Source organism: Triticum aestivum, chromosome 3D, assembly GCF_018294505.1.
Source record: "Triticum aestivum cultivar Chinese Spring chromosome 3D, IWGSC CS RefSeq v2.1, whole genome shotgun sequence".
In the NCBI taxonomy this organism is placed as follows: domain Eukaryota; kingdom Viridiplantae; phylum Streptophyta; class Magnoliopsida; order Poales; family Poaceae; genus Triticum; species Triticum aestivum.
Window position 1 is genome coordinate 74,408,292 of NC_057802.1, and position 26,831 is coordinate 74,435,122.

At 45.5% G+C, this 26,831-nt stretch overlaps 2 protein-coding genes across 2 annotated transcripts; both read left to right on the forward strand.

Moving 5' to 3' along the window:
* The first annotated feature begins 482 nt into the window (after nucleotides 1-482).
* On the forward strand, nucleotides 483-5,765 carry LOC123077517 (DDT domain-containing protein DDR4). Its single transcript, XM_044499797.1, has 11 exons — nucleotides 483-704; nucleotides 798-908; nucleotides 1,831-1,923; nucleotides 2,009-2,046; nucleotides 2,199-2,280; nucleotides 2,414-2,520; nucleotides 3,547-3,709; nucleotides 3,786-3,875; nucleotides 3,994-4,114; nucleotides 4,555-4,597; nucleotides 4,693-5,765. Exons 1-11 carry the CDS (start codon nucleotides 558-560, stop codon nucleotides 5,480-5,482), a joined length of 1,785 nt encoding a protein of 594 aa, XP_044355732.1. The 5' UTR covers nucleotides 483-557; the 3' UTR covers nucleotides 5,483-5,765.
* A 9,142-nt stretch (nucleotides 5,766-14,907) lies between these two features.
* Nucleotides 14,908-24,483, forward strand: LOC542874 (DNA mismatch repair protein MSH7). The gene is made up of 17 exons (XM_044499798.1): nucleotides 14,908-15,266; nucleotides 16,258-17,356; nucleotides 17,831-17,926; nucleotides 18,383-18,438; nucleotides 19,056-19,122; nucleotides 19,717-19,812; nucleotides 20,334-20,462; nucleotides 20,541-20,574; nucleotides 20,640-20,687; nucleotides 20,768-20,964; nucleotides 21,344-21,470; nucleotides 21,583-21,860; nucleotides 22,035-22,220; nucleotides 22,341-22,727; nucleotides 22,817-22,913; nucleotides 23,287-23,414; nucleotides 23,735-24,483. The coding sequence occupies exons 1-17, from the start codon at nucleotides 15,094-15,096 to the stop codon at nucleotides 24,203-24,205; spliced, it is 3,669 nt and encodes a 1,222-aa protein (XP_044355733.1). The 5' UTR covers nucleotides 14,908-15,093; the 3' UTR covers nucleotides 24,206-24,483.
* Nucleotides 24,484-26,831: the final 2,348 nt, after the last annotated feature.

Sequence of the window (26,831 nt, forward strand, 5' to 3'; positions counted from 1 at the left end):
TATGAGGAACACATCGGTGAAACCGATTTTGATTTAGACGCTTGGGGTCTAAAATAATGCAATTTAAAATTTCAAAATATGTCCATTATGGCCGATTATCTGTTTTGGCTCTATGTCACTTTGTGTCTGTGAAGAAAGATAAGACCACACTTACACGTAGAGAAATAGAAGTGTGAGATGAGAGTTGTCATACCCTCATTTTGAGTTGTAAAAGGCACGAGCACGCTAATACTCCCTCGGTCCTAAAATTCTTGTCTTAGATTTGTATCTAAATAAATATAAAACAATTTTTTGGGACTAAGGTAATAAAATGCTACGAAAACCTTCAATCAGTTTCTATCCAAATATAGGCCCCTGTCCATACTAATAAATCCATGCCTTTGTTAGGGTTAAAAACGAAATGTGTGGCCGCTTTGTGTGAGAAAAAAAACCCTATAATACTCAACCACTCGCAAGCGCCGCTTCCCCGTGTGCGCCTCGACTCTTCCCCGCCCTCCGTCCCGCCTCCACCCCCGAATTCTCCCCCCTTCCCGCCCACCCAACGCTCCTCCGCCCCCATGGCCTCGCCGGCGAAGCGCCCGAAGCACTCGTCGCCGGGGAAGCACCAGGAGATGCCGCCGCCCCCGGAGGAAGGCCCCGCGGAGGATCCCCGCGTGCTCCTCCGCCGCCGCTGGGAGTTCGCCTCCGTTCTCCACTTCCTCCAGGTGAGTGCGGATTCGTCTAGGGTTTCCGTTTCCCCTTTTGCCATCCTGTTGGTTTTCCGCTTCGCGTCGGCGTAATCGGGTTCGGATTTGCAGGTCTTCGAGCCGGTGATCGAGGCGAACCTGGGGCTCTCGGCCGACGAGATCGAGACGGCGCTCATCACCAACAACGAGGACCTCGCTCGCATCCACATTGCCCTTTTGAAGGTTTTCATCGCCCGCATAATTTTTGTGCTGAGTTTGCCTGGGTCGTGGGTCGCAGAGCGCGTGCAAGCACTTTGCTGGTCTGATTTGGTCCGGCCAACAGTGCGATTGATTGTTTGCGCAGATATCAGATGCATCGTGGCATGTCTAAATAGTCTAGGTTTGGAGTGCCTAGTATGCTTTGCTTTAAGCTGATGCAATCTGATTCACACACAAAAAAACTAAAAGCTGATGCAATCTCTAAAAAAGATTTAGCATTTATTTTCCTTATAATTTTTGTTTTCTATCACGTAAACCGATTACTGTGAACATTAGGTATTCATGTTAATTTTTGTGAAACAAGGTGGCCCGATTGGTTTCATATTCTTGTTATGAATGTGTGCTTGAGACTTTGGAATTATTACCAGGCGCCAATATATCTGGCATAGAGCTAAAACAGCATCTTATTGACTGATCAACGTCTTTCACCAAGTCATCAAGATGTCTGTCTACCTCTTATTTTCTAAACTAAATTACTGCTCTTTTATGTACTCAAGTTTCATACCTGTCATTCCAGAAAATATGTTGCCAAGTGCAGATTTTCTACCAACTATATGTCTATAGTACCTGTGTCTTAGTCTGACTAAGACAATTCAATTTTGTAAAAATCTCTGCGGTCATATTTCCCCCCGATCTTCTAGTGCAGTCGGCATTTCTCAACAGGACATGTGTGGGGCATTTTCATTGCTTCTGTATTTGTACCAAATGTTTGTGTTGCTTATTGTATAATACATGGTCTACGCATCTGCAGAAAGCGATTTTATGTCCCTACAACTATTTTAGTTTGGTACATTTTGCTTCTGACACAATGAAGTATCACCTTTTTTTTGTCGCACGATGCCATGTTTTGATGTTGTTCAGTACTTATAGTGGTCAAATGTATCAGGGAATACCACCAGTTAACAAAAAACTCAAACTCAATGTTGATGATGGATGGGTGATAGCAACTGCCAAGAAACTATCCGACTGGTGGTCATGGGTAGGTTGCTAGTACATATTGCTTGGCCTTTTTACTAATGTAAATAAAATAGATTACCCCAGGCCTTACTAAGTTTTGGTTTCAGGTCGCTGAAGGGGCAAACCCGTTCGAAAAAAATCGTGGGTATGCATCATCATATTGTAAATAAGGCTCTGTGTGTTGTACTCTTTATTGATTTTTCATAACTATAACCCTTTACTCTTTATTGATTTTTCATCACTATAACCCTTTACTCTTTATTGATTTTTCATCACTATAACCCTTTATTGGTGCAGTAAGGAAGTTGAGACGTTTAAGGAGCAGGATCCAGTGAACCGTTTATTTATACTCAAAGCGCTTTGTGAAGTTCGCTTAGAGGTATTGCTTTTGTGAGACATGTTCTTAATTGCTGAAGTTTTAGCCAGCTGAGCATTTACACATGTTAAATATCAACAAGTTTCCTTTAGTGTTTTACACATGGTAGATTGATATTATTTTTTCTATATTTCAGCAAAATGATGCAGTATGCTACATAACTGATGAAATGAAGAAAGGAGTTAGTATTGGCAACTTTAGGAAAGATAAGTTAGGGAGTGCTAGTGATGGAGCTATATACTGGTCAGTATTCCTCTTTCCTTTTAATTACATTTTCCATAATCTATCATCTTCGGTCACTCCAATTCGCATTTGAGTATTTTGGTATTACTATAACAGTAAGCTCAGACAGAAAGGTCTTGTTACCCTAATGGGAGGAAACCTATATGCCCATTCCATAAATTTTAAACCCTTCCATGCACACGTCGGCCACGACAGGGGCGGGGGGTGCTCATTTAGTAGTCTTTACTCAAGCTCACTTCTTAAATCCGTTTCTGCATATTCCAAAATTGCAATCACAACTTCCAAATCAGAAGTTGATGCAATCTTTGATATTCATGGCTTGACTCAAGATTATTAAGTCGTCGCATTGTCGCCATTTTGTCTGGGTGCTCTGACGTGGATAACTGGGAGCGATGCCCAGGATTTATCAGTTAGGTGGGTGCCCAGAAATTAATGGTGTCGCCTCAGCTAACTGTGTCACTTCACCAGGGGGAATTGATGGCGTAAACTTGAGTTTTGGCACAAGAATGGGTGACATTGGATCTGGGCGGGACGCCACTGGTGTGTCCGATTCGCTCGCGGACAGAGACGGGGAGCTGTGCAGCTGCTGGAGCTCGTCGTGGCTCACCGGCCACGGGGCTGCTGGAGTGGCAGTGGGGATGGGGTTGTTGGCTGTAGGGGCGGCATGACGGGCATACAGGGAAGAGACTGAGCTGGGGATGCGGTAGAAGGGAGCTAGGTTGGAGGGAGAGGCTGAGAGGCACAGAGAGCTGCTAGGGTTTCTGTTAGCTTATGTAGTCCAGGTTGTTGGGCCTGATAAGGATTTACTCCTCCATCCTTGGTATTGCCCTTCTTGGTTTTCAAATACCCACCTACTGTATCTCTAATATGACACATACTCTTCATTTAAAGTGATGCTGGGTTGGACCTTGAATCTTTTCATCTCGTGTTTGTTTTCTGTCCATTGCACATTCCAGGAAAGTAATTGATTGTCCCCTTTGTATCTTTTGTTGTCTTGCTGACACTTCTTAATTTTTCTGCTTGAAGGTATGTTGGGGACTCAACTATTGGACATAGATTATACAAAGAAGATGTATTGGTTGGTTTTAAGAATAACTGGAAGGGGAAGGATGGCCGTTTGACAAAACCAGTTACCAATATTCAGTGGGAAACAGTTGCAACTAACCTTAATGAGTTTCTTGAGATATCAGTTACGTTTCCTGCTGAGATGTTCTTCATGTGCATTTCACTTTTTAGTACCGATATTTGACATGTGATGTTTACAGGAGAAGTTATGCAGCAAAGGTCGATCTGAAGCTACCATTGGGGAGCATCTTAAGGAAAATATTGTTCCAGCTGTGGAGAAGTTCCAGAAGGTAAGTTCTACCCTAGTTGCATTTTTTGTTATGTTTGCATCTATCTATCCTTGGCAACGGATTTTACTTTTGCGCTGATGGTTTAGCACAGCATTTTTACCTGTTCTTTAACTTGCAGAAGAAAGAGAGGGACTTGAAACGTCGGCAGCAGAAGAATGAGCGTTTGGAGCGTTTAGCTTTTGCTAATGTTTTCCAAACCCGTTCATTGCGCGAACGTAAAGCTGTCAGCTACGATTACTGTAAGGAGCATTTCTATTCCACAACCTCAGCTACAGATGAAAAATAAAACACACTCTAAATTTCCAGCAGTAGATGAATAATTGCAATTTTAATGAAACCTTGTCACAATTGTTCCTTACATTGGCAATATCTTTTGGCTTCACGGCCTGCAGCTTGGTTGTTATATTAAAACTCGTGTTCTTTTGGCATCCCTCATTTATGTAATCAAATTTATGCATTTATGAATATGTTTTACTGGTTCTGATAGTCAGAGGCAAATTAGGGGAGTTGGAACACTGATTCTACTGTATTTGTTATTTGCAATATGTGATGTAGGTTGCTTCCACTATGTTCCAGTTTTGTAGAAGTTTATATCTTGACCGTTAATTAAAAATATTTATATTTTGTGATCACCTGCTATCCTTTTGACATTGACACCATGTGTTTATTTTCTGTGCAGCTGATTATGATCGTCGCATAAACGAGGCAATAAAAGCTACAGCGTAAGTTCAAACAATTCCACTGCTGTTTTCCCTTAGTTTCTTAGTAAATACTATATTGGTGCATATGTGAAAAGAATCTACCTACTTGGATGCAGGAAAGGAAAGGAAGCTGATTCACGCAAGGAGGCGGCGAAAAAGGAAAAGCAAGTTCCTCATCAGGCAGACAACAAAACTGATATAGGTGCTGACATCGAGCATAATGAAGACAGAGAACAGGAGGATGGCAAGGAGGACCTAGACGATCTTAGTTCTGGCGACGATGAAGTCTCAGACTATGATGACAAGGATGACGGCTCCTCCAGCAGCGATGGAGACACTGATGCTTCTGACTCCCACGAGAGCAACTCGGATGAGGAGGTTATTGTACCACGCAAGAGGACCCGCCTTGCTGCCCGGGCTCTTGCTAGCAAGCAGTTTCGACCAGGGGTTCGTCGGAGTCGAAGAAACATGAAAGGTTCTGATGAAGAGATGGTGCACCCAGGGGAGGTGACTCCTGAAGCTATGACAAAGAAAACAACGAGGCAAAGACCGACGCCCATCTCCAAGCAGTTCTCTATGTCAGGCTCTGAAGATGGCTCTGAAGAAGATCATCATTCAGAGTCAGCTGCAGATTCCGAGGAGGAACCTGAAGATGGCTCCAAAGATGATCATCATTCAGAGTCGGCTGCAGATTCTGAGGAGGAACCTGAAGATGGCTCCAAAGATGATCATCATTCAGAGTCAGCTGCAGATTCCGAGGAGGAACCTGAAGATGGCTCCAAAGATGATCATAATTCAGAGTCAGCTGCGGATTCTGAGGAGGAACCTGAAGATGGCTCCAAAGATGATCATCATTCAGAGTCAGCTGCAGATTCTGAGGAGGAATCTGACTCTGAGTCGTCTTAGAGATGAGTGTCTGTGCATCTCTTTTGCATTTTGTGCTATGGATGGAAGGAAGTCGGCGAGTTCGATAGGTTTAGGGCCCTCGCCGGCTTCCACTTATACCAGCTCAGGGTAGTGGGAGTCAGACAGACAATACCCGAGTTTTATCTTCTCTTTTCTTGGCGAAGAATTGCCTGTTTGTCTTCAGAGTCGTGGGAAATACCTGTGTATGCTTTGTTGTTGTGATTGTACATACTTGTCGTGTTGCCCGACGGTTCACTTAAGTTATGTTTTATGAAACTTTAAACTGATCAAGCATGACCCGGCTTATGATGCATGCTGTTGCAAGGGTTACTAGGGTAAAGGTAAAATAGGGTTTTTTTTCTTCTTCTTTTGTTTACCAAAAAAAGAACGGTAGTGCTGACGAGGAAGGACAGATAAGGGCATGTACAACGGGGGCATCATCCTGGTACTGCCTCAACTCTTAAACTAATCAAAAAGTAATGAAGCCACCATTTTAAAAAAATTCTTGCCTCAACTCTTAAACTAATCAAAAAGTAATGAAGCCATCATTTTGAAAAAAAATTGGCCAATGGAGGCCACACTATGCAGCGGACCCACTGTCCTTGACATGCATAGCATTCTTTTTCTGCAGCATGCCTTTTCTTCCTTTCTTCACTTTTCACACCTAAGAGACCGGCTCTTCTGCAGGCTACACTTGCTACTGCGAGGCTATACCTTTCAGTCCGAACCTAGTTCGGATCCTACGTGTACCTGCGGGGCAACAGGCTGAGGCTACCCATTGGCCATGCCCTACGCGTCGCCTCAACCTGATGCTCCGCAGAGCCAGGTAGGCTCGGATGCCACGGTGGTGGTTCGGCTAGTGCTCCGCAGATGTCAGGGGATCCTGCAGAGGAGCCGGTCTCTCCGAGAGAAAAAGTAGAGGCGAGGTGAAAAGGAGAGGAAAGAGGGAAGGAAAGCAACGACAGCGACTCACAGTAAGAATTGCGGGCTCACGTCATGAAACCACTGATGCATTGGATGCCTGTTGAAATAAACGATGGTCTCAGCTCTGTTGGCTGGCGTGGATGGGCTGGGGCAGCACCAAGGTGCTGCCACTAAGAGGCATGCTCCCTCCGCAAGGACAAACATTGGGGGAGGGGGAAGAGAGGCGCTAGTGGTGGAGGATGTGTGTCTCGTGGAGGAGCCCAATGGCAGAGGAGGAAGCCCCTGCCGCAAGGGGTATGGAGCAGGAACAGTGTCGAGACGCCCGCTCAACGCTGCTTCGATTGGAGTGAAACGTACATAGGTGGTAGTTGCCCGTACCCGGACTCCCTCCCCAGGAAAAAATGTGATTGTGGGCAGGTGGGTTCTTCTCTTGGTGAAAGCCAGCGAGGATGTGGTTTCCTCCGACCCTGCTCGTTGCTTCGGCGGCGGGTGGTGGAGGGGATCCCATTCCTTTCATGTGGTATTTTCATAGATGGAGCTTTCGTATGGTGGGGCCGGAAGGATGAGGACAATTCCATGTCAAATAAACTTGTCTTGGTTTTCTCCAATGCTCCTCGCCATGACGACACTCTCCATGACGGCGTTGAGAAGTTGATGGCCTCGTCTTCTCACCGTCCGGTTGGGGCGGTGAGATTAGGTTTCTTTTCCTCTCCATTTTCTCAAGCTGGATTGGTGCTTCAACGGTTGCGGCTCTTGCGCTTTTCTTGGACTATGTCTATGGGATGCGAGTATGCGACGGTTTTGTGTTCAGGTTAGCACGAGATGTACCCCAGTCGACATGACGCAGTGACATGTCCCTTAACATGGTTGACTTCAAAAGTCTTTTATGACGATGGTGTTAAGCGCCTAGGGGGCACTGGATTTTTTGTTTCTTTTAAAATGGCAGAATTTCTGCATTCATTAAGAAGAAAAGAGTTGCTCAGTTAATTAAGGAAAAACCGAACGAAAACCACATTGTCTAGTTAATTACGAAGAATCGAGCGAAAACCATCACAACCACTAAGCGGCACACCTACCATTCCAAAGAGGACCCCGTCGAGACAGTATGCAGACGTCATCGGCATCGCTCCTCTGGAGGCGGCATCGCCATCCCTAAACTCTGAGCAAACGACTTCGACTTCGGCGATCGTTAACACAACCCACACCGTAGCGGATGCGTAAAGCTAAATGAAAATCTGCGCCATAACTCAGCCACCTGTAACCAGATAGCGCAGTTTCGACTCCGACGGAGAACTTTGAAGGACAAAACCAGGCACGGCCAGCGCCACGAAAGATCGCCGAACAGGCCACCAACACCGGTCATCGTATACCATAGGGGCCCGCCACCGCGGTTTCGACTCCACAAGAACAAACAAGCCGAGGCAACTCCATAAGGTCCCGCCACCGCAGTTTCGACTCCACAAGAACAAACAAACCGAGACAACTCCATAGTGCTCCGCCACCGCGGTTTCGACTCCACAAGAACAAACTAACCGAGACAACTGTTAGTTTTGGTGTATGCATGGATATCTACGACCCTCATCCTCCATCAGGGCGGCACTGGATATTGGCTGCAACCGTTAGTTTTGGTGTATGCAGGGATTTGTACGGGCCTTCTTATTCTATGTCCTGGGTCCTTAGCATAGTTTTCAGGACATTTGTCAACTCTTAATTTCTCTTGAAGTTGTTGCGTGTGTTTGTACTTATATTTTGATTGTTGATTAATAACGCCGATAAGTACCAAACGGATTTGACCATGGCAATGAATATTTTTTGGTGGTAATTTATATTTGTTTGCCAGTTGATAAGCATGATAAATCCGCCCGTGGCAAATTGAATTTTTTGTGGTAATTTATATTTATTTTCAAGTTGGTAAGCATGATAAATCCGCTCGCCTTCAGTTTGTTTTTTGCCAGAAAATTGCCGCGCTTGCCAATTAAACTAGCCATCCTCGCGTCAACTAAAATTATAATAAAAGGCATTTGATTTGTCATGGTCAAAAATCTGACATTCGGATTTTATCATTTCCGTTGATTAATGATGCGCGCGGTTTACTGAAAAAACGCTCCTCCAATTGCAATCGCCACGTCGGCAGTGGCGCTTAGGCTTAACGATCTTGGGCAGGATTGGGAGACGTCAACCTAGTTCTTCAATTAACTGGTCCTGACCACGAGCATGTCAAGAGACCTTCAGAACGAACATGAATGAAACGACACGAACATGAATGAAACGACACGAACAGGCGATTCACCTACGAATTTAACTGATTATACAGAGATACAGAAGTAATAGAATCTCTTTTCTTTTCCTCGCTAAAGATTTATACAAAGATGAAGCGACACGAACATGAACTCTCCTATCCGCCGTCCGTCGACCGACCGGTCGATCAGTGCACGAGGTAGGTGACGGCAAGCGCGGCGGCCATGAGCAGGTACGCCACGGCCTGGTCGACCCTCCTGCCGTCGCCGGCCACGGCCGCCAACCCCTCCGCCTTCCTCGCCCCGCCCTGCGCCGCGCCGGCAGCGGGCACGTCGACGTTCGCCGCGCGAGCCATCGCGTGATGACCGATGAACGACCCGCTCACAAGAATCGGCTCGACCGACGGTATGCCGGGTCCTTCCCTGGTGAGCCGACGAAGAAGAAAGAAGATCTGGATCCGGGCTGTGGGTGTTGGTCGTGGCCAGTTTGTGCTTGGTGGAGAGGCGGTGGATCTGGCGTGTTTATATAGCGGGATAGGATTTGGGAGGGTATTACGGGCCGGATTCCCGGTCAAACGTGCCTGCCTGCCGGCCTTTTGCTTGGGCGCGTAAAAGTCGTTTGCTCGGAAGCTTCTGCGGTGTTTCCACGTGGCTGAGACGAGGATGCCGCGTCCAAATCGAATCAGCTCGGCTTTGGCTTTTGGCCAAGCGTCACCGATGAGAACTTCTAGTAGACTAGACTAGTCATCGTCGAGATAAGTTTTTTTGAACCAATCATCAAGATAATTAAAACTGTTAAAATATGTACGAAAGAAAAAATAGAAGGTAGTCGTACTAGAAGAGGTGGACTGGTCTGGTCGCCTTGTGGTGCAAATGATGCACTAGCCGTAGTTCACGTATTTAGACTTCGCGAAAAAACTAAAGTAAGAGTAGGGAAAAGGTGTGGCTAAACGTAGTACGCCACCTTATCTATTGACCTCGTTTTTGTTTCTCCCAAACGAGAAAAATGCATGGAATTCAAACTTCTCGGGTCAACGATAGGGTCACGATGTATATAAATCCGACTGGGGTTGTTCATTTTTCCAATACGGAATACATATAAAGCAAAATGAATGAACCTCCACTCTAAAATATGTCTATATACATCCAAAAAAATTTATATTTAAAAACGGAAGGAGTAGTATTTATTTCTTCTCTATATTTCTTTATTTGATTCCTTTTTTTCATCATTATTCGAGTACAAAGAAATGTAAACAATTTTCATCATTATAGATGGAAGGTTACGTTAAACTTCACGTAAGTCTAGAATTATCGGGTGAACGCCCAGATGTGTGTCTCCACAAGGCCATTTGTCAGAGTTCCAAACCTTATTATTTTTCCTCCAATTTTAAACTAGTTTCTTATGGGTTCTGTTTGGTTCTTCCGGCTTTTGCATGGATTTACTTTTCTTTTTCTCTCACCCTTTCTCTTTCCTTTTTTTCATTTAAATTTTCATTCTATATTTGTACACATGAATATTTTTTGAAATACTCTAGCATTTTTAACACACTATGAACATTTATCAAATACATGGCAAATGAATATTTCCCAATACATTTTTTTATTTTTCTAAATTGTTTTTATCATTGTAGGAAAATATCATCAAATCAAACTTCTAAATAATAACAATAAAAAACCTCTAAGCTTATTGGGTGCGCTTTTTTTTGAATAAAAAGGTAGATCATTTTTTACCTTATGCATTCAAAACGGGCGGAAAACCCGGATGACCAAAGTCATTTACATGAAGGTGATGTTAACGCCGTACAAAGGAGTACAGCAGGCCATCACCAGACCTAGTGTGATACAGAGTTGGAGATAGATAAAAGTAAGACAACATGCAAATTAAGTTGGAGTGAAAGCGGCTGCCCAATCCAACATGCACTGCCTAATATGCTGCGGGGCACGCAGGCTCCAAAACTTGAACAGCTCAATGACTCTAGTGTATACTTGGCGCTCCTGCCAAAAGGATCCTTCGAAGACTCGAGCGTTCCTGGCGTTCCAAAGGGTGACCGCACACGCCGCGAAAAGAATATGCCACATTTTGCCATGCAGCGCCTTCGGCTGATCTGAACATAAATAAAGTTCAGGTTCTGTGGAAGATGTGGCCAACTCCTGCAAGCCTAAATTGGACCATAACGCTTGTGCAAGTTTGCATCTCAGCAAAATATGGCTCATTGTCTCCGCCGCTAGACAAAGATCACAGCCATTGTGCGAAGCAATTTTATCCCAATTCTTCCTCACCATGTTATCTCTGGTGTTGTGTCTGTCCCGGAGTGCAATCCACAGAAAGATGCGATATTTGTGTGGTATGATTCTATCCCAAATGAGCTTGGCTGGCATATAGAGTTTGCCTCGAAAAGTGAAAAGCTTGTAGAAATAAGGAGTGCTCAAGCTCTTGCCAACGAGCAGCGGCATTCTGGTGTCAACTGTATTAACCTGGGGCAGCACATAGCTCAAGATTTCAGCAAGGGCTGCCAGTTCTTGTGTGGCCGTGTAGGAGAGATTTGGATGAAGCTGGATGTTCCATTGACCGTCTCTGAACTGTGAAGCAACTGTGCAAAACTGGGCCACATCGAAAGTAAAAAGCGTCGGGAAAACAATCATGAGCTGACCACAGTCCAGCCAGAGATCATACCAGAAGGCAATGCTTTGGCCGCCCCCAGTTTGCATTTGGAAGCTTCCATAACCATCTGCATTGTGGATCTAAAACCTTTCCAAACAGCAGTATCTCGATTGTGAGGGGTCCAGGATAGTTCCTTCTGACAATATGCCTGCGCGAACCAACTGTAACACGACACATCCTCGTGTTGCAGAACTTTTGCCATAAACTTGCATATCAAGGCCTTGTTGTGTGCTGCAAGGTTGCGCACCCCCAGTCCTCCATTCTCTTTTGGGAGTGTGACCACATCCCAAGCGACAAGGCACTGTCCCCCCTTGGCCTTATCCTTCCCTTGCCAAAGAAACCCCCTCAAAATTTGATCAACTTTCTCCAAGGACTGACTCGGCCACAAGAAGCAGCCCATGTAATAACTAGGGATTGCCGCCAAAACTGCATTAATCAAGGTTAGACGCCCCCCCAGGACAGAAAAGTTGCAAGCCAACCAGACAAGCGCTTGTCCACCTTCTGAATCACAGGCATTAACAGTCCGTGCGGTATCTTGTTAAGAGAGAGTGGTAACCCCAGGTAGGTGCAAGGGAAGGCTGCAGTCTGACAATTCAGAATCTCAGCAATACCTTGACAGGTGTGCTGGTCCAATCCAACTGGAACAAAAGTACTCTTGTGATAATTGATCTTTAGACCAGTAAAATTGCTGAAGTCTTCCACAATCCGCTTGATAATGCCTGCTTGTTGGACATCTCCTCTCAAGAGAATGAGCGTGTCATCCGCGTATTGCAGAATTGGAAAAGGCCCGTCGGCTCCCAACGGATGCACTAGGTTCTCCTCCTGATACTCCTTCTGGCAGAGCTGTTGTAGGATATCTGCGACCAAAATGAAAAGGTATGGAGACAGGGCATCCCCTTGCCGTAGGCCACACTTTGATAGGATCCTTTCGCCGGGAGTGCCGTTGATAAGAATTCTGGAGGAACTAGAAGCTAGGATATCATCCACCCATCGGATCCATCTGTCCCCAAAGCCCCTTGTTGCAAGGATTTGTTTTAGAGCCTCCCAGCTAACACTGTCAAACGCTTTTTGAAAATCAAGCTTCAGCACAACCATTGGCGCTTTCCTCTTCCTGGCTTGCTGTACTAACTCGGCTGCCAGTGCAAAATTTTCAATAATGCAATGTCCTCGGAGAAAGCCAGATTGGAGGGGGTGGATGAGAGTCTGGATCAGTCTCTGTAACCGCACTGCCAGCACTTTGGTGACAAGCTTCGGGACACTATGAACTAAAGAGATTGGCCTGAAGTCCTTTATATCTGTTGGATCTTCTTTTTTTTGGAAGAAGCACAATGTTGGCGGTGTTGATGCCGAGTAGGTCACTGCTAAGCTCATAAACTCTTGGAAAAACCCCAGCAAGTCCTCCTTCAACAGCCCAAGAAAACTTTTGTAAAATTCACTTGTGAACCCATCTGGCCCTGGGCTCCTGTTGCTTGGCGTGTTCTGAATTGCTGCTGCAATTTCGCCCCAAGAGAAAGGTGCCTCCAGTGCAGACAGGTCGACTGGATCATAAAGGTGGGAGGGGTCCAGAACTGGCATTGAGGCCGAGCTTTCTCCAAAAATGTGTGTGAAAAAATCAGTTGCAATTCGCAGCTTGTCTTGATCCCTGAAGAAATATGTGCCATCTTTAACCAGGAGCTTGATTTTGTTTCTGCGGTGTTGGCAGTTAGCCATTGCATGGAAGAACCTGGTATTCTCATCTCTCAAGGTACAACCTCTTATTTGTGCTCTTCTCTTCCAGAAACTAGTCTGCCATAGTATCAACTGTTGCGCCTTCAGGTTGGCGTGATTTCTGAGGGCAACCTCTATCCTCGAAAGGCGCCTTCTTTCCTCAACTGTGTCCATGTACTGGACAACATGCTTGCAATTGGCAAGGGTGTTCTGCATCGGTGGTTTGGTGCGTTCCCATGCTCGAATTGCAGCCCTCAATCTTCTAAGCTTGAAGTTGATCAAGGTTGATAGAGAGGCGAAGGTTCTGGTTCCTTTCCTCCAGCTCTGACTGATAATATCCCTGAGCTCTGGTATGTGCAGCCAGTGATTTTCAAACCTAAAGAAAGGGCTTTTGGTAGCCTCCCTTGAGAACTCCACACCTATAAGCACATGATCCGATGTTGTAGCAGGTAGAGCAGCAACTGTTGTGTTGACAAAGCCCAGATTCCATTCCGCATTCACCAAAACTCGATCTAGCTTGATTAGAGTGGGTTCCTCTCGCTTATTGGACCAAGTGAAGCTTCTGTTAGTGATATCAATGTCATCAAGAGCATGCTCTCTAATCTATGAGTTGAACCTGTCCATTAGTGCCCAATTCTTCCTTCCTTGTGACTTTTCATGCGCAAACCTATACATGTTGAAATCACCCAAGATGATCCAGGACCCAGTAACCTGCTCGGCTGTTTGAGTCATAACTGCAAAGAAATCGTCCCTCTCCTCTTCATCACATGGGGCATAGACTGTGGAGAGAACAAAACCGTCATTATTGCTTCTGGACTGGAAACTGACTGTTATGCCGAACCGGTGTTTTGCCATTTCTAAACCGTGCAACACGCTGTCATCCCAGGCCACAAGCAATCCGCCTGCAGTGCCACAAGCTGGCATGTAGATGAAAGATTTGTGGTTTACAGGGAGGAAGGATGCTGCCTTCATCTTGTCCACCACCTGCAATTTAGTCTCCTGCAGGCATATAACGTTCGATCGGCTAGAAAAGAGTGCATCTTTGACTAATGAGCATTTGTCGGAGTCACCAAGTCCCCTAACGTTCCAATTAGCAATCCGCATATATGAAAGAACAGTCAGCTACAGAAGAAACAACCGGCACAGCTGGCTTGCGGAGGCGGTTCCAAGAGGAAAGTCTACTGACTTGATAGATAAACTGCTCAAAAGAGCTTACAAAGCTTAAAAAGCAACAACTAATGCAGTGGTGGGATGCAGTACAATGCAGATACAGGGCCCAACAGGACCAAACACTAATATGACGAGCTACAAAGCAACACTTATGCAGAGATAAACAACCCTTGGGGAAGGCTCTAGCAAGGCTCTAGAAAAGAGTGTTCACTCCGGCTCCGGCGGCCACCAAATTGGGTGCGCTTTAACCGGCTCATACTCCCTTCGTCCTTGAAAGAGTGCACTTTCAACTTTGTTGGAGGGTCAAACTATCTCAAAGTTTGACCGGGGTTGTGCAAAAATATATCAATGTTTGTGAAATCAAATAGGTATATGATGAAAATATATTTTATCATGAATCTAATGCTACTAATTTGATGGCAAAAATATTGATGTATTACTATATAAATACGGTCAAACATAATTTGTTTTGACTTTCTAACAAAGTTGAAAGTACACTCTTTCGAGGGAGTATAGGAGAGTGGGTGTTTGCTCACCTATTTTTATTTTTATTTTGGAGCAAGCTCACCTATTTTTATGGCGTCAGAGGAATCCCACCGAAACAAATCAATCCAGGGGCCCATCGTGTGCAGGAGCGAGCTGGAAGTTCAGGCCGCCGATTTGGCACAAAGCTTTCAGGCCTGGCCCAAGCCTCTCTTCTTCCCCGCACGCAGGGCGCGAGACGCGAGACGGCGGGGAAAGCGGAAAACCCCCACCCATTTCCCCTCTCCACCGCGCTCGCATTTCCCGCTCGGAAATTCCCCCAAATAATTTCATCTCCCTCCCATTCCCCTCTCCGCTCCCCACCTCCCAGAGAACCCCGCTCCTCCCGCCCGGACGGAGCCACCTCGAGTCGAATCCCGGCCACCGCGATGCAGCCGCGGCGGCAGCAGCAGTCCATCCGCTCCTTCCTCCACCCGCGCCCGAGCCCGGCGCAGGAGGCGTCCGGCGCCGGCACGACCCCCGAGAGGCCCCCGCGGCCCCCCGCCGCGTCGTCGGTCGACGGCATCATGGAGCGGCTCGTGCGTCCGCCGTCGCAGGGGAGGTACGCGACCAATGCAGCTCCCGCCCGTCCTAGGGTTTTGTCTGGGTTTGGGCGTAGTTTGATTGGGCCAGCTGCCGCAGTATCTAGCTAACGGGTCCGCGCGCGCATTCGCTTAGGTGGTTGCCGCTTGACAGTGAATGCCGATTCGGTCGATTTATCGTTGGCTTGGTCTCCGCGTGTATGCTGCTGGAATTGCTTGAACCCATATTCTGGCGTGGCTTCGTTTGCTGCGGGTAGCGCTATTGTGTGGCCAGTAGCAGCAGGGATGAGGTCAATGCGAGTTTGCAGTTACGCTGTCTTTTGACGGGCTTAGCTCCTGACCGCGCTTGGTGTTTGGCCACTGCATGTGTTGTGCCTGATAGTTTACGGGCCGCATTGTCATGTTCAGTTAGTCAGTTTGTTTTTGCTATTGCGTTGTCCTCATCAGTCGCCATGCTTGCTGTTAAATCCGTTTCTCTTAACTCCAATTTGCTTACTGCCCGTGTCTCTTGGCTGTTGGATGGTGTTTTATGTGGTCTATCTGTGTTTCGATTCACATGTTTGTAGTTTTTGAGCATGAATAGATGATCCACCATAATTTTACGAACCAAAGTAAACTTCAGGTTGGAAGCTGTTCCATACAATCGAAAGGCAGAATCTGGGCTAATACATATTGTCAGTGATTGCAGATTCGTAATATGCATGTGGTTCATTCCATCTACATTGCAACTAGCATTAAGTTCATTGGATTTTGGGTCCAGTGTTTAACTGTGCTAATTGTCCTTCACTTTAGTGCAAGCTTGGATTGCTGTAATGGACTATGGATTATTTGGGTTGGATGCATTTGTTTCTGTGTTATTGGGTGTATGACAGGTGTATGTTATTGCCTTCTCGGTCCCTAAAGTGTCTTGTTTGTTGGTTTGCATCGGCAGATTTTCCGCTTACTTTGGAAAACACTTTCTTGTTTTTTTTTGCTGTGCCATCATGGTGATGCTCTCTGTGTTTGTTGCAGAAACAAAGATGCCACTCAGATTAGAAATGCTGAGAGAGCCTTACCTGGTAAAAATGAAGATACCTCAAATGAGCAGCCAAGTGCATCATTCCCTGTACGGTACAACGGCAAATATAGCAGAGGAACTGTGTTATTTGCAGAACATAGCACAGATACCACTCCGCCACAGGAGCCATTGAAGTTCTCTGCAAGGTCTTCCACAGATGAATTTGTTAGAGCAAGCACGCTGTTCCCTGAAATTGGTTCAGATCAAACTCTGCTTCAGGAGTGTCCGAAGAAGTTATCCTCAGAGTGCCCCAGCAACCAGTACGTTCAAGCTAATTCAGTGTTTGAAGCATTTGATGTACAAACTCCATCCCAGGATCCGTTAAAGAGAATCTTTTCTGGGCCTTTTCATGGAGCAGATACACCTTTATCAGAGTATCGTTCATATCCAATTCCTTTGCAGCATCCATCGAAAAAGTTGTCATCGGGCTCTTCTAGTGGTGAATACCTTAGAGCAGTGACACCGCTTGGACTTGATTCGAATGATACTCCTACAGCGAAACACTCAAAGAAGCTATTCTCTGGGTCTTCAGACCATTCATACATTAAAGCAACTAATTTGTTTCCGGAATTTGATTCAAATGGAACTCCGCTGCAGAACCACTCCAATAAGTTCTCAGTATCTATGAACAGTAAGAATATTGGAGCACCTGCTACACTGTTTCCGGAACTTGATTCTGTTCTTCTGAAACCAGAAACTCCAGTGACACAAGCAGTGGCTCCTCGTGGGAAGAGAGTTCAACAGGATCAATGCATGACTGCCAATAACTGTCAGTCTCCTTTGTGGGGTTCAAATAAGAAGGTGAAATCAGCTCATTGTTCTCCAGCTGGGAAAATGGTTCATGATGAAATGGCTGAAAGTGCACGTAGTAAATTTGAATGGCTGAATCCTTTGAATATCAGGGATGCAAATAAAAGGCGGCCAGATGACCCACTTTATGACAAGAGAACTCTTTTTATTCCACCTGATGCACTGAGAAAGATGTCAACATCTCAAAAGCAATACTGGACTATTAAGTGTAAATATATGGATGTTCTCCTCTTCTTCAAAGTGGTAAATTCCATCATCATTGACTCATACACTGCATATATGCAGTATACTATCTGTAAGATTATCACGTTAAAGATTACTGCAATGCTAACCAGTATCTCTCATACCTTGGTGTCATACTGAGCTATGGCCTAACCCTATAATTATGAACTAGATGCATTTTTCTCATGGGACTACTGCACAATTCTTTGTTTACTTCTCATACTTAAACAGTTCTAACTCAATTACTCTATGCATCAAAAGTTAGACATTTATGAATGATGTTTGTTCTGGTTAATAATCCAAAATGTTATTTGCTTTTATTTTGGGTTCCTTCATTTGTTCTTATCCTCTCAGTCTGCTTACACCTCACAGTTTTGAATGCTGCTTTGATCCCTCTCCCAGACTCCCCTGACCTCCAAAATTATCTAAGTTGACCAGTTCTTTTCTGCTACTTGAGATTTATAACCTACAGAAGTGTTTTTCCTGTATTTGTAGGGGAAGTTTTATGAGCTCTATGAAGTAGATGCTGAGATCGGCCAAAAGGAACTTGATTGGAAAATGACTATTAGTGGGGTGGGAAAATGCCGACAGGTAACCTAAGTCATAAACCGTGACCATTCTTATTTTTCCACTGGAATGCTTGGTTCTGACGTCTGAATGTCTGCTGTGCTGACCCTGCTAATTTATACTCCCTCATGGTTGCTTGTTGGTTGAGTAATAAGTATCATTTGCTAGATCATTTGTCCTATAATATCATGTGTACGCTATATTATTTCGTATTATTTAGACAATACTCTCGGTAATGTAGTTCTATTGGCATTTTGGAGATGATTGGGTAAATTGCTTCAAGCTTTTGGCAATACACCACTTCCTCTAGGGTCTATCCGCAGCAGCTTGTGTTTTTCATATTTTGTTGGCCACTATTGTAGCATTTCATGTTTTGTTTCAACTAATGCTTTGCTCTTGAAGAAAAGGGAGTTTTATACAGCCTTTTAGTAAACACTCTTGCTGTGGTACATGAGGCTGACTTGTTCATCTTATGTGAAGGTTGGTATTTCAGAGAGTGGGATTGACAATGCTGTTGAAAAGCTTTTAGCTCGGGGGTAAACTTCTTAGTCTCCTTATGGTTTGCTCATTTTCAGCATTTTGATCTTAAAATTATCTTGAACACCAGCAAGTTCATGCACAGTTCTTCTGGTTGGTATTGATAGGCCATATGTTTGTTTCTATCGGTATTGTTGTTGATTATAATATGAGAAATGCACTTAAAATTGATTCCTTATTGGTTTCTGTGCCAGTGTTGTTGTGAAAAAAACTATATCTGTTCAGCTGCAAAATGCAATTAGTTTCCTTCTGAATGCTATATTTGATTACTCCTCCATTTTTGTACGCAAGGCCACTTTGGTTTTTCGTGTCAAACTTTGACTTATAATTTTGGTCAACAAAATACGGGTTATATGTCATAAAAAATGTATCGGAAAGTTCTTTCCAATGTGTATACATTGACATACTTTTTGTGGCATATAACTGACTTTTTGTTGGTAAAACTAATGGTCAAAATTAGACATAAAAAAAATGAAGTGGCCTTGTATACTGAAATGTATATGATATGATTTGTGATGTGACACATCCATTATAATGCTGGATATAAATTACTTCTTGCTCTACTTTTATTTCTTTTGGTGGTTTGACTGCTCATCTATCTAGCATTTCCCTCCAGATATAAAGTTGGAAGGATAGAACAAATGGAATCTGCAGCACAGGCGAAAGCTAGAGGACCAAATTCAGTAAGTTTTCCACTTCCATTCTTTTTTGGATGCCCTTTCAGAATGTGTGTAGTCAACACTTTGAAACTTTGACCACTAATATATTTATTCCCTCCGTTCCTAAATATAAGCCCTTTAGAGATTCCAATATGGACTACATACGGAGCAAAATGAGTGAATCCACACACTAAAATATGTCTATATACATCCGCATGTAGTCTATATTGAAATCTCTAAAAAGTCTTGTATTTAGATTTTAGAAACGGAGGGAGTATATACTAAATAGTATTTTGATTAATCTCGTGCAAATGTTACTACTAGATTGTCATAAAAAAACTTAGAGGTCAGTACAGTTTTAAGAACTTACATTGACATGTGACTGCAAAACTAATGGTGAAGCACACACATTAGACACTCTCTTGGTCTAAAACATGTAGTAGAATTGATCAAGGTAGTAGGTACATAACCTGTGGTCTGTGCAGCAGCACTTGAATGCATTGCATATATTAATATGTACCCTGGCATCTCCATTGACGGATGCATAAAGCTTGTCCTTTCAAGTTACAAGAGATTGACTGTATATAAGTGTGACATTTTTTTTCGTACTTCTGCAAGGTTATTGAAAGAAAGTTAGCTCATGTATCCACACCGTCAACTGCAGCTGACAGCAACATAGGGCCTGATGCTGTTCATCTTCTTGCATTGAAAGAGGTTTGCCTTTTTTAACAAAGCAATACATTGCATTTGGCAATATGATTTGGTATAATGTTTTGTATGTTCATCTGACGCACATGAGAGGACACAATACTACCAGAAAAGCTAACCATCTGATAATAGAAAGAACACTTTCCTCAAAAGACAGGAAAGAACTACAAACTCGTGGTCTTTGGACACAATGACCAAATAAATTTACATAGAAACATAGTGATAAATCTAAATCTGGTTGATCACTGTGTATAAACATGTAAAATATTGTGGCAATAATGTAGAAATATATGTAACTTGCAGAAGACAATCTTGATACTTAATTCAGCTATTGTTTTAGTAAAATGATATTTTCAGTGTCCCTGTGAAACATGCAGTGTTATGTATCCTAGTTTTTACGAGTCAGTTTTGTCCTGCAATTTGTTCACAAATTCTGTAATTCATCTTGAATTAGTTTTATCAACATTTTTCATAGGTGATGTTGACCTAATGTAGCCTGTCCTCTTTTTTGTTGTTGGAATTTTCAGGTTACTCTAGCTTCTAATGGTTCTCGGGTCTACGGATTTGCTTTTCTAGATTATGCTGCACTTAAAATCTGGGTTGGTTCACTTCAAGATGATGATTCTTCTGCAGCTTTGGGGGCTTTGCTGGTGCAGGTAGGCTCTTTGCTGTAGCAATTTATTTGCTTTGGTTCAACAGATCAGAAATGATCATTCATCAGTATGCTTTTTCAGGTTTCCCCGAGGGAGATAATCTATGAATCCTCAGGTCAGTACATCTTTTATCTTGTAATCTCGATGTATTAAGAACTAATATTTGTTTTCTTTTGTCAGGCCTCTCAAGAGAAAGTCGTAAATCAATGATAAAATATGCCTCAGCAGGTAAAATGTTGTAATCTTTTGCTCTTTTAGTTTCTATTCTCATCTGGTTTCTTTGTTAAACATCTTTCTTCTAACTGCAGGCTCTGTGAAAATGCAACTGACCCCACTACCTGGGACAGATTTCTCTGATGCCTCACAAATTCAAATGCTAGTACATTCTAAAGGATACTTTAAAGCATCAACAGATTCTTGGCTATCTGCATTGGATTATTCAGTGAATCAAGATGCAGTTATCTGTGCACTTGGTGGACTTATTGGTCATTTGACTAGACTTATGGTATACTTATGTTAATCCAACTCTCTCTCTCTCTCTCTCTCCGAGTGCCTCTGTTGCAACATTTTCCTTCTCAGCAACACTTGCAAATTGCTTCAGAACACTGTCATTAGACATCACTTTCCAGTTTCCTAGATACAACTAATTAGTATGTAGTTTCTTTAATATATAAATTTTTCTCATTTTCTATAATGACCATATCAACTTCACAAATTATATGTGCAAAGGTGTTCTAGTTTTAAACTAGTATAATGTCAAAAAATTGTTTGCACAAATCATAGCATAAATGATGTGCTTGCCTTTCTTTTTTTATTTGCTTGGGAAACGATTGTTTTCATAAGACTGCCTGTTCACGTTCTGATAAGCTACAATCTGGAAACAGCTAGACGATGCTCTAAAAAATGGGGAAGTCTTACCTTACAATGTGTACCAAACTTGTTTAAGGATGGATGGTCAGACTCTTGTGAACCTGGAGATTTTCGGCAATAACTTTGATGGTGGCTCATCAGGTAGGAGTTTGCCTTCTACCTATTTTATTTTAGCAGCCTGCCGTGACAATTTCCTAATATATCCAAACATAAAAACACTGATAAACTTTGTATTATATTTACTTTGTTTTAGGTACTCTGTACAAGCACCTCAATCACTGCATAACCGCATCTGGTAAGCGGCTTTTAAGAAGATGGATATGCCATCCACTAAAAGATGTCGATGCTATAAATAGAAGGCTTGATATTGTTGAGGGTTTCATTCAACATTGTGGGGTAGGCTCTGTTACACTTGAGCATCTCCGGAAAATTCCTGACCTTGAGAGGTTACTTGGGCGAGTCAGATCTACTGTTGGGCTAACATCTGCTGTCCTGTTGCCTTTTGTTGGTGAAAAGATATTAAAGAGGCGGGTTAGTGGTTGTTCTTTCTTTTTCATTCCCAGTCCTAAGCTTATCGTAGCTTAAAGTTCTCTTTTGTATGGATTAGATTCAATCAATGAGATGCCCATTTTTGCAAATTATGAAGTTTGCCTTTCTTGTATCTACACTACTGCTAATGACATGCAAATTTTCTGCATTTTCCAGATTAAAACGTTTTGCATGCTTATCAAGGGCCTCCGGGTTGCAATTGACTTATTAAGTGCCTTGCGTAGAGAGGACCATGGCATTCCAGCGCTGTCAAAATCAGTTGATATTCCAACCCTGAGTTCTCTTGATGAATCAGTCCATCAGTTTGAAGAGGCTATACGCATTGACTTTGAACAGTACCAGGTATGAATATGCTGGGAATTTCTTCGGACGCTATCTATCTAAGAAGCGGTTATTTTTAGTATTTGCTGTCTGTGTTTTGGACTTCCACAGTACTGATTGTGTGTTTTGAGTTTTTGACAGGATCATGATATCAAAGACCATGATGCTACCACCTTGGCTAATTTAGTGGAACATTTTGTTGGAAAAGCTACCGAATGGTCTTTGGTAATCAATGCCATCAGCACTGTTGATGTCCTTAGGTCCTTTGCAGCAATGGCATTGTCATCATTTGGCACCATGTGCAGACCACGTATTCTGTTGAAAGACAAATCGCCTATACTTCGGATGAAGGGTCTATGGCATCCATATGCTTTTGCAGAAAGTGGAACTGGGCTTGTGCCAAACGATTTGTCTCTTGGCCAGGATTTATTGGGTCATAATCGCTTTGCATTGTTGTTGACTGGTCCAAATATGGGAGGAAAATCTACAATAATGCGCGCCACCTGCTTGGCTATCGTGCTTGCCCAGGTATGTATAAGTAAATCTGGTTATACCCTTTTTCTTGTTAACTCCTGGGCTCCCTATTTGGATGTATAAATGGAATTTCTTGTCTGCAGCTTGGCTGTTATGTCCCCTGCATATCATGTGAATTGACCCTTGCAGACTCCATCTTTACACGGCTAGGCGCAACGGATCGGATTATGTCTGGAGAAAGTAAGTAATCAGTGTTGCAAATCCTATTGCTTTTGGCGCAAAACAGGAGTTAAAAACGGATAAGGTCTTTATATGGGTTGTCCTACAACTGGATCTGGTCAGACATGGGTTTATTTTTTATTGTTCTGCATAAATAATATATTCTGACACTGGTTCCCAATAAAATGATACTTGTATAGTCAAATATGCATTTGCACATAAATTATATAGCTATTTTTACATGGTATATCTGTTGAGTAAATCCATGGGTTGTCAATATTAACTTCTAAAGCACTTGTCAATTTTCTTTTGGCCGTACCATGAATCATGAACAGGGTATGAGATGACAATGACCCTAACTTGGATTGTTACAACATTATTTGCGGTCTTGCAGGTACTTTTCTTGTCGAATGTAGTGAGACTGCATCTGTTCTTCAGAATGCAACTGAGGATTCTCTTGTCTTGCTTGATGAACTTGGCAGAGGAACTAGCACATTTGATGGATACGCGATTGCATATGCAGTAAGTCTTCCTTCAATCCATTACATAACCATGCTTGCCATACCCTTCAGTATGCCTTTTTCATGGTAGATGCTGTCGCCGTGTCTTTTAAGGTCATTGTCCGTATCAGTAAGCTACATAGCTTCAAGAACGATCTTATATTATGGGACGGAAGGAGTAGTTTTGCATATCAGCCATTGATAGGACAGTCAGAAAACCGATCAATTTCGTACGTTCAACATGGCATATCAGCCATTGCCGTGTGCTTTCTCATTGTTTTCACATCGTATCCATTTTCTGACAAACAATTTCGTGCTTCTGATGACTGTATTTTGCCTCAGGTATTCCGCCACCTGGTGGAACAGGTGCGATGCCGTCTGCTCTTTGCCACCCACTACCACCCTCTCACCAAGGAGTTCGCCTCCCACCCCCACGTGAGCCTCCAGCACATGGCCTGCATGCTGAGGCCAAGGAGCGGCGGCAACGGCGAGATGGAGCTCACCTTCCTCTACCGTCTTGTGTCAGGCGCCTCTCCGGAGAGCTACGGCCTGCAGGTCGCCACGATGGCGGGGATCCCAAAGTCCATAGTGGAGAAGGCGGCGGTCGCGGGCGAGATGATGAAGTCGAGGATCGCAGGGAACTTCAGGTCGAGCGAAGGGCGAGCGGAGTTCTCCACCCTCCACGAGGACTGGCTGCAGACGATCCTGGCGATCGGCGGCGTCAAGGACGCGCACCTGGACGAGGACACCATGGACACGATGTTCTGCGTCGCCCAGGAGCTCAAGTCTCATTTCAGGAAAGGAGGAAGCTGAGCGCTGAGAAGTCGCCACCGGTAATTATGCGTGGCACCATTAGATGTAGGTAGTCTGAAGGAGGAAGATGAGCACCGAGAAAGTCGCCGCTCACCATTAATCATCAGTGTTTTAATCCGTCCCAGTCGACGGCTTTGTATATATTTACCTCGCGTTTGTAATCACGCAAGCGCACCTGGGCCTGAGTTCATCTGAACTGTCAAAAACTTCATCTCGTAGTTTGTAATCACATGCACATTCCTAGTGATTAGTCGAGAGTTTTGACAAGGCTGGCAAGATCAAGCACCAACACCGCAAGTTCATCAAACTCCATTTGCCTGTATGGACAGCTACAAAGCCCACTTGCAGAGAAAAGGGCTTACCGCCATTTCTCGGACACAAGCATCCCCGTGCGCGCCGAGCTGTCCGTCCTCTCTTCCTACCATCCGCATCGCTTCTTTGCGAGCTCCTCGCCATTAATGAACAGCTGCACCATCCGCTGCATCGTGCATGCACACACAAACGCACAGAGACGCAACTGTACAAATCACAGGCTAAAAGAAGTAAAGAAGGCAAGTAGGCAACCGATCAAGCTACCGCTTGCGCAGAACAGCTAGACATGCATGAGTAGCTCTCGAAAGTGAGAAATGCGGCGCTGGGCTGCGCAAACCAAAGCCTCCCGCCACAGGGCACTGCATTAAAAAGACATACGTTGAGCCATGTCAACGCTCCCTCGCCCTCGTCCACCCGCCACCAAACCGAAAGCGGGCAGGCCTGTTGCCTACGCCTCCATTTAATCCAGAGCTAGCGCGTGCTCCTCCCGTTTATAAATACCCCGCCCGGCGCCTCCCGCTTCCCCAGCGCATGCACACAGCGAGCGAGTAGCACCACAGAACTCTCCCACTCTACCGTACGACGTTGATAGTGGCAGCCTCGCGGCTGAAAGGCGGGGTTCGGATGGTGAGCCGGGCAATGGCGTGCCTGCTGCTGCTGGCGCTTGGGTGGGCGGCGAGTGCTGCGGCGTGGGACAAGCCTGTGGTGTGGACCACGGGCACGGTTGGGCCGGAGGCGGAGGGCTGCGATAAGAAGAAGCATGGTAAGGGCGCTGGCGTTGGCGTAGGCGGTGGGATGGGAGGCGGCGTTGGTGCTGGAGGTGGAGCGGGCGGAGGCGGAGGTATGGGAGGTGGTGGTGGGTTTGGGGGAGGAGGTGGTGCAGGCGGCGGCATGGGCAGCGGTGCCGGTGCAGGGTTTGGAAGCGGAGGAGGTGTAGGAGCGGGCGGTGGGCTCGGAGGTGGGGCGGGAGCGGGTGGTGGTGTTGGCGCTGGTGGTGGAGGTGGATTCGGAGGCGGAGCTGGTGGAGGGATGGGTAGCGGTGGTGGAGGTGGGTTTGGAGGAGGAGCTGGCGGAGGAATGGGCGTTGGTGGTGAACTCGGAGGAGGAGCCGGAGCTGGAGGTGGTGGAGGAATTGGTGGTGGCGGGGGACTTGGAGGAGGAGCTGGCGCAGGTGGTGGTGGAGGATTTGGCAGCGGCGGCGGATTCGGTGCTGGTGGTGGCGCAGGAGGAGGTGCTGGTAGTGGCGCAGGCATGGGAGGCGGCGCCGGTGGTGGAGCTGGAGGCGGCATCGGCGGTGGTTCTGGTGCCGGCATTGGTGGAGGGAGCGGTGGAGGTTTTGGAGCCGGCGGCGGTATGGGTGGTGGTTCCGGTGGAGGCATAGGTGGTGGCGGCGGTATGGGTGGTGGTTCCGGGGGAGCCATAGGTGGCGGGAGCGGTGGAGGTTTTGGAGCCGGCGGCGGTATGGGTGGTGGTTCCGGTGGAGGCTTTGGTGGCGGGAGTGGTGGAGGCTTTGGTGGCGGCGGCGGTATGGGTGGTGGTTCCGGGGGAGGCATAGGCGATGACAACGGTGGAGGCCTTGGAGGCGGCAACGGTGTAGGTGGAGGGAAGGGCGGTGGTTTTGGAGGTGGCGGTGGAAGTGGTGGTGGATTTGGTGCTGGAGCCGGATCTGGTGCTGGAATGGGAGGCGGCTTTGGAGGCGGTGGAGGAAAAGGCGGTGGTTTTGGAGGTGGCAGCGGTGGTGGATTTGGTGTTGGAGCAGGTTCTGGTGCTGGAATGGGTGGCGGCTTCGGAGGCGGTGGTGGTGCAGGCAGTGGTTTTGGAGGCGGCCTCGGAGCTGGCAGTGGTATAGGTGGCGGTTTTGGAGGTGGAGGTGGCTTTGGAGCCGGCGGAGGTGCAGGAGGCGGCTTTGGAAGTGGTGGTGGTGCGGGTGCAGGCATGGGAGCTGGTGTCGGAGGTGGCATCGGTGCTGGCAGTGGTAGCGGTATTGGTGGAGGTAGTGGATTGGGCAAGGGCGTTGGTGCTGGAGGCGGCATCGGAGCTGGCAGTGGCAGCGGTATTGGTGTAGGTAGTGGATTGGGCAAGGGTGTTGGTGCTGGAGGAGGGATTGAAGTCGGCGGAGGTGCTGGAACCGGCAAGGGCCTTGGCACTAGAGGCGGTCTTGGAGCTGGCAGTGGCACTAGTGGAGATGGTAGAATGGGCCACAATGTTGGTGCTAAAGTTGGTGGCGGCGAGAGAAAACGTGGCGGAAAACACCACGATGGAAGCAATAATGGCAGGAAAAACAAGCAAGGGTGTTTAAACTGAGTTGTTGGTG

Bases quoted from the DNA above. Each gene is read 5' to 3' on its own strand.
- LOC542874 (XM_044499798.1), top strand. From the start codon at position 15,094: ATGCAGCCGCGGCGGCAGCAGCAGTCCATCCGCTCCTTCCTCCACCCG. The intron at 22,221-22,340 runs GTATGAATATGC...AGTTTTTGACAG, and splicing joins TTGACTTTGAACAGTACCAG to GATCATGATATCAAAGACCA. The intron at 22,914-23,286 runs GTAAGTAATCAG...GCGGTCTTGCAG, and splicing joins TCGGATTATGTCTGGAGAAA to GTACTTTTCTTGTCGAATGT.
- LOC123077517 (XM_044499797.1), top strand. From the start codon at position 558: ATGGCCTCGCCGGCGAAGCGCCCGAAGCACTCGTCGCCGGGGAAGCAC. The intron at 2,521-3,546 runs GTCAGTATTCCT...TTCTGCTTGAAG, and splicing joins AGTGATGGAGCTATATACTG to GTATGTTGGGGACTCAACTA. The intron at 3,876-3,993 runs GTAAGTTCTACC...TTTAACTTGCAG, and splicing joins CTGTGGAGAAGTTCCAGAAG to AAGAAAGAGAGGGACTTGAA.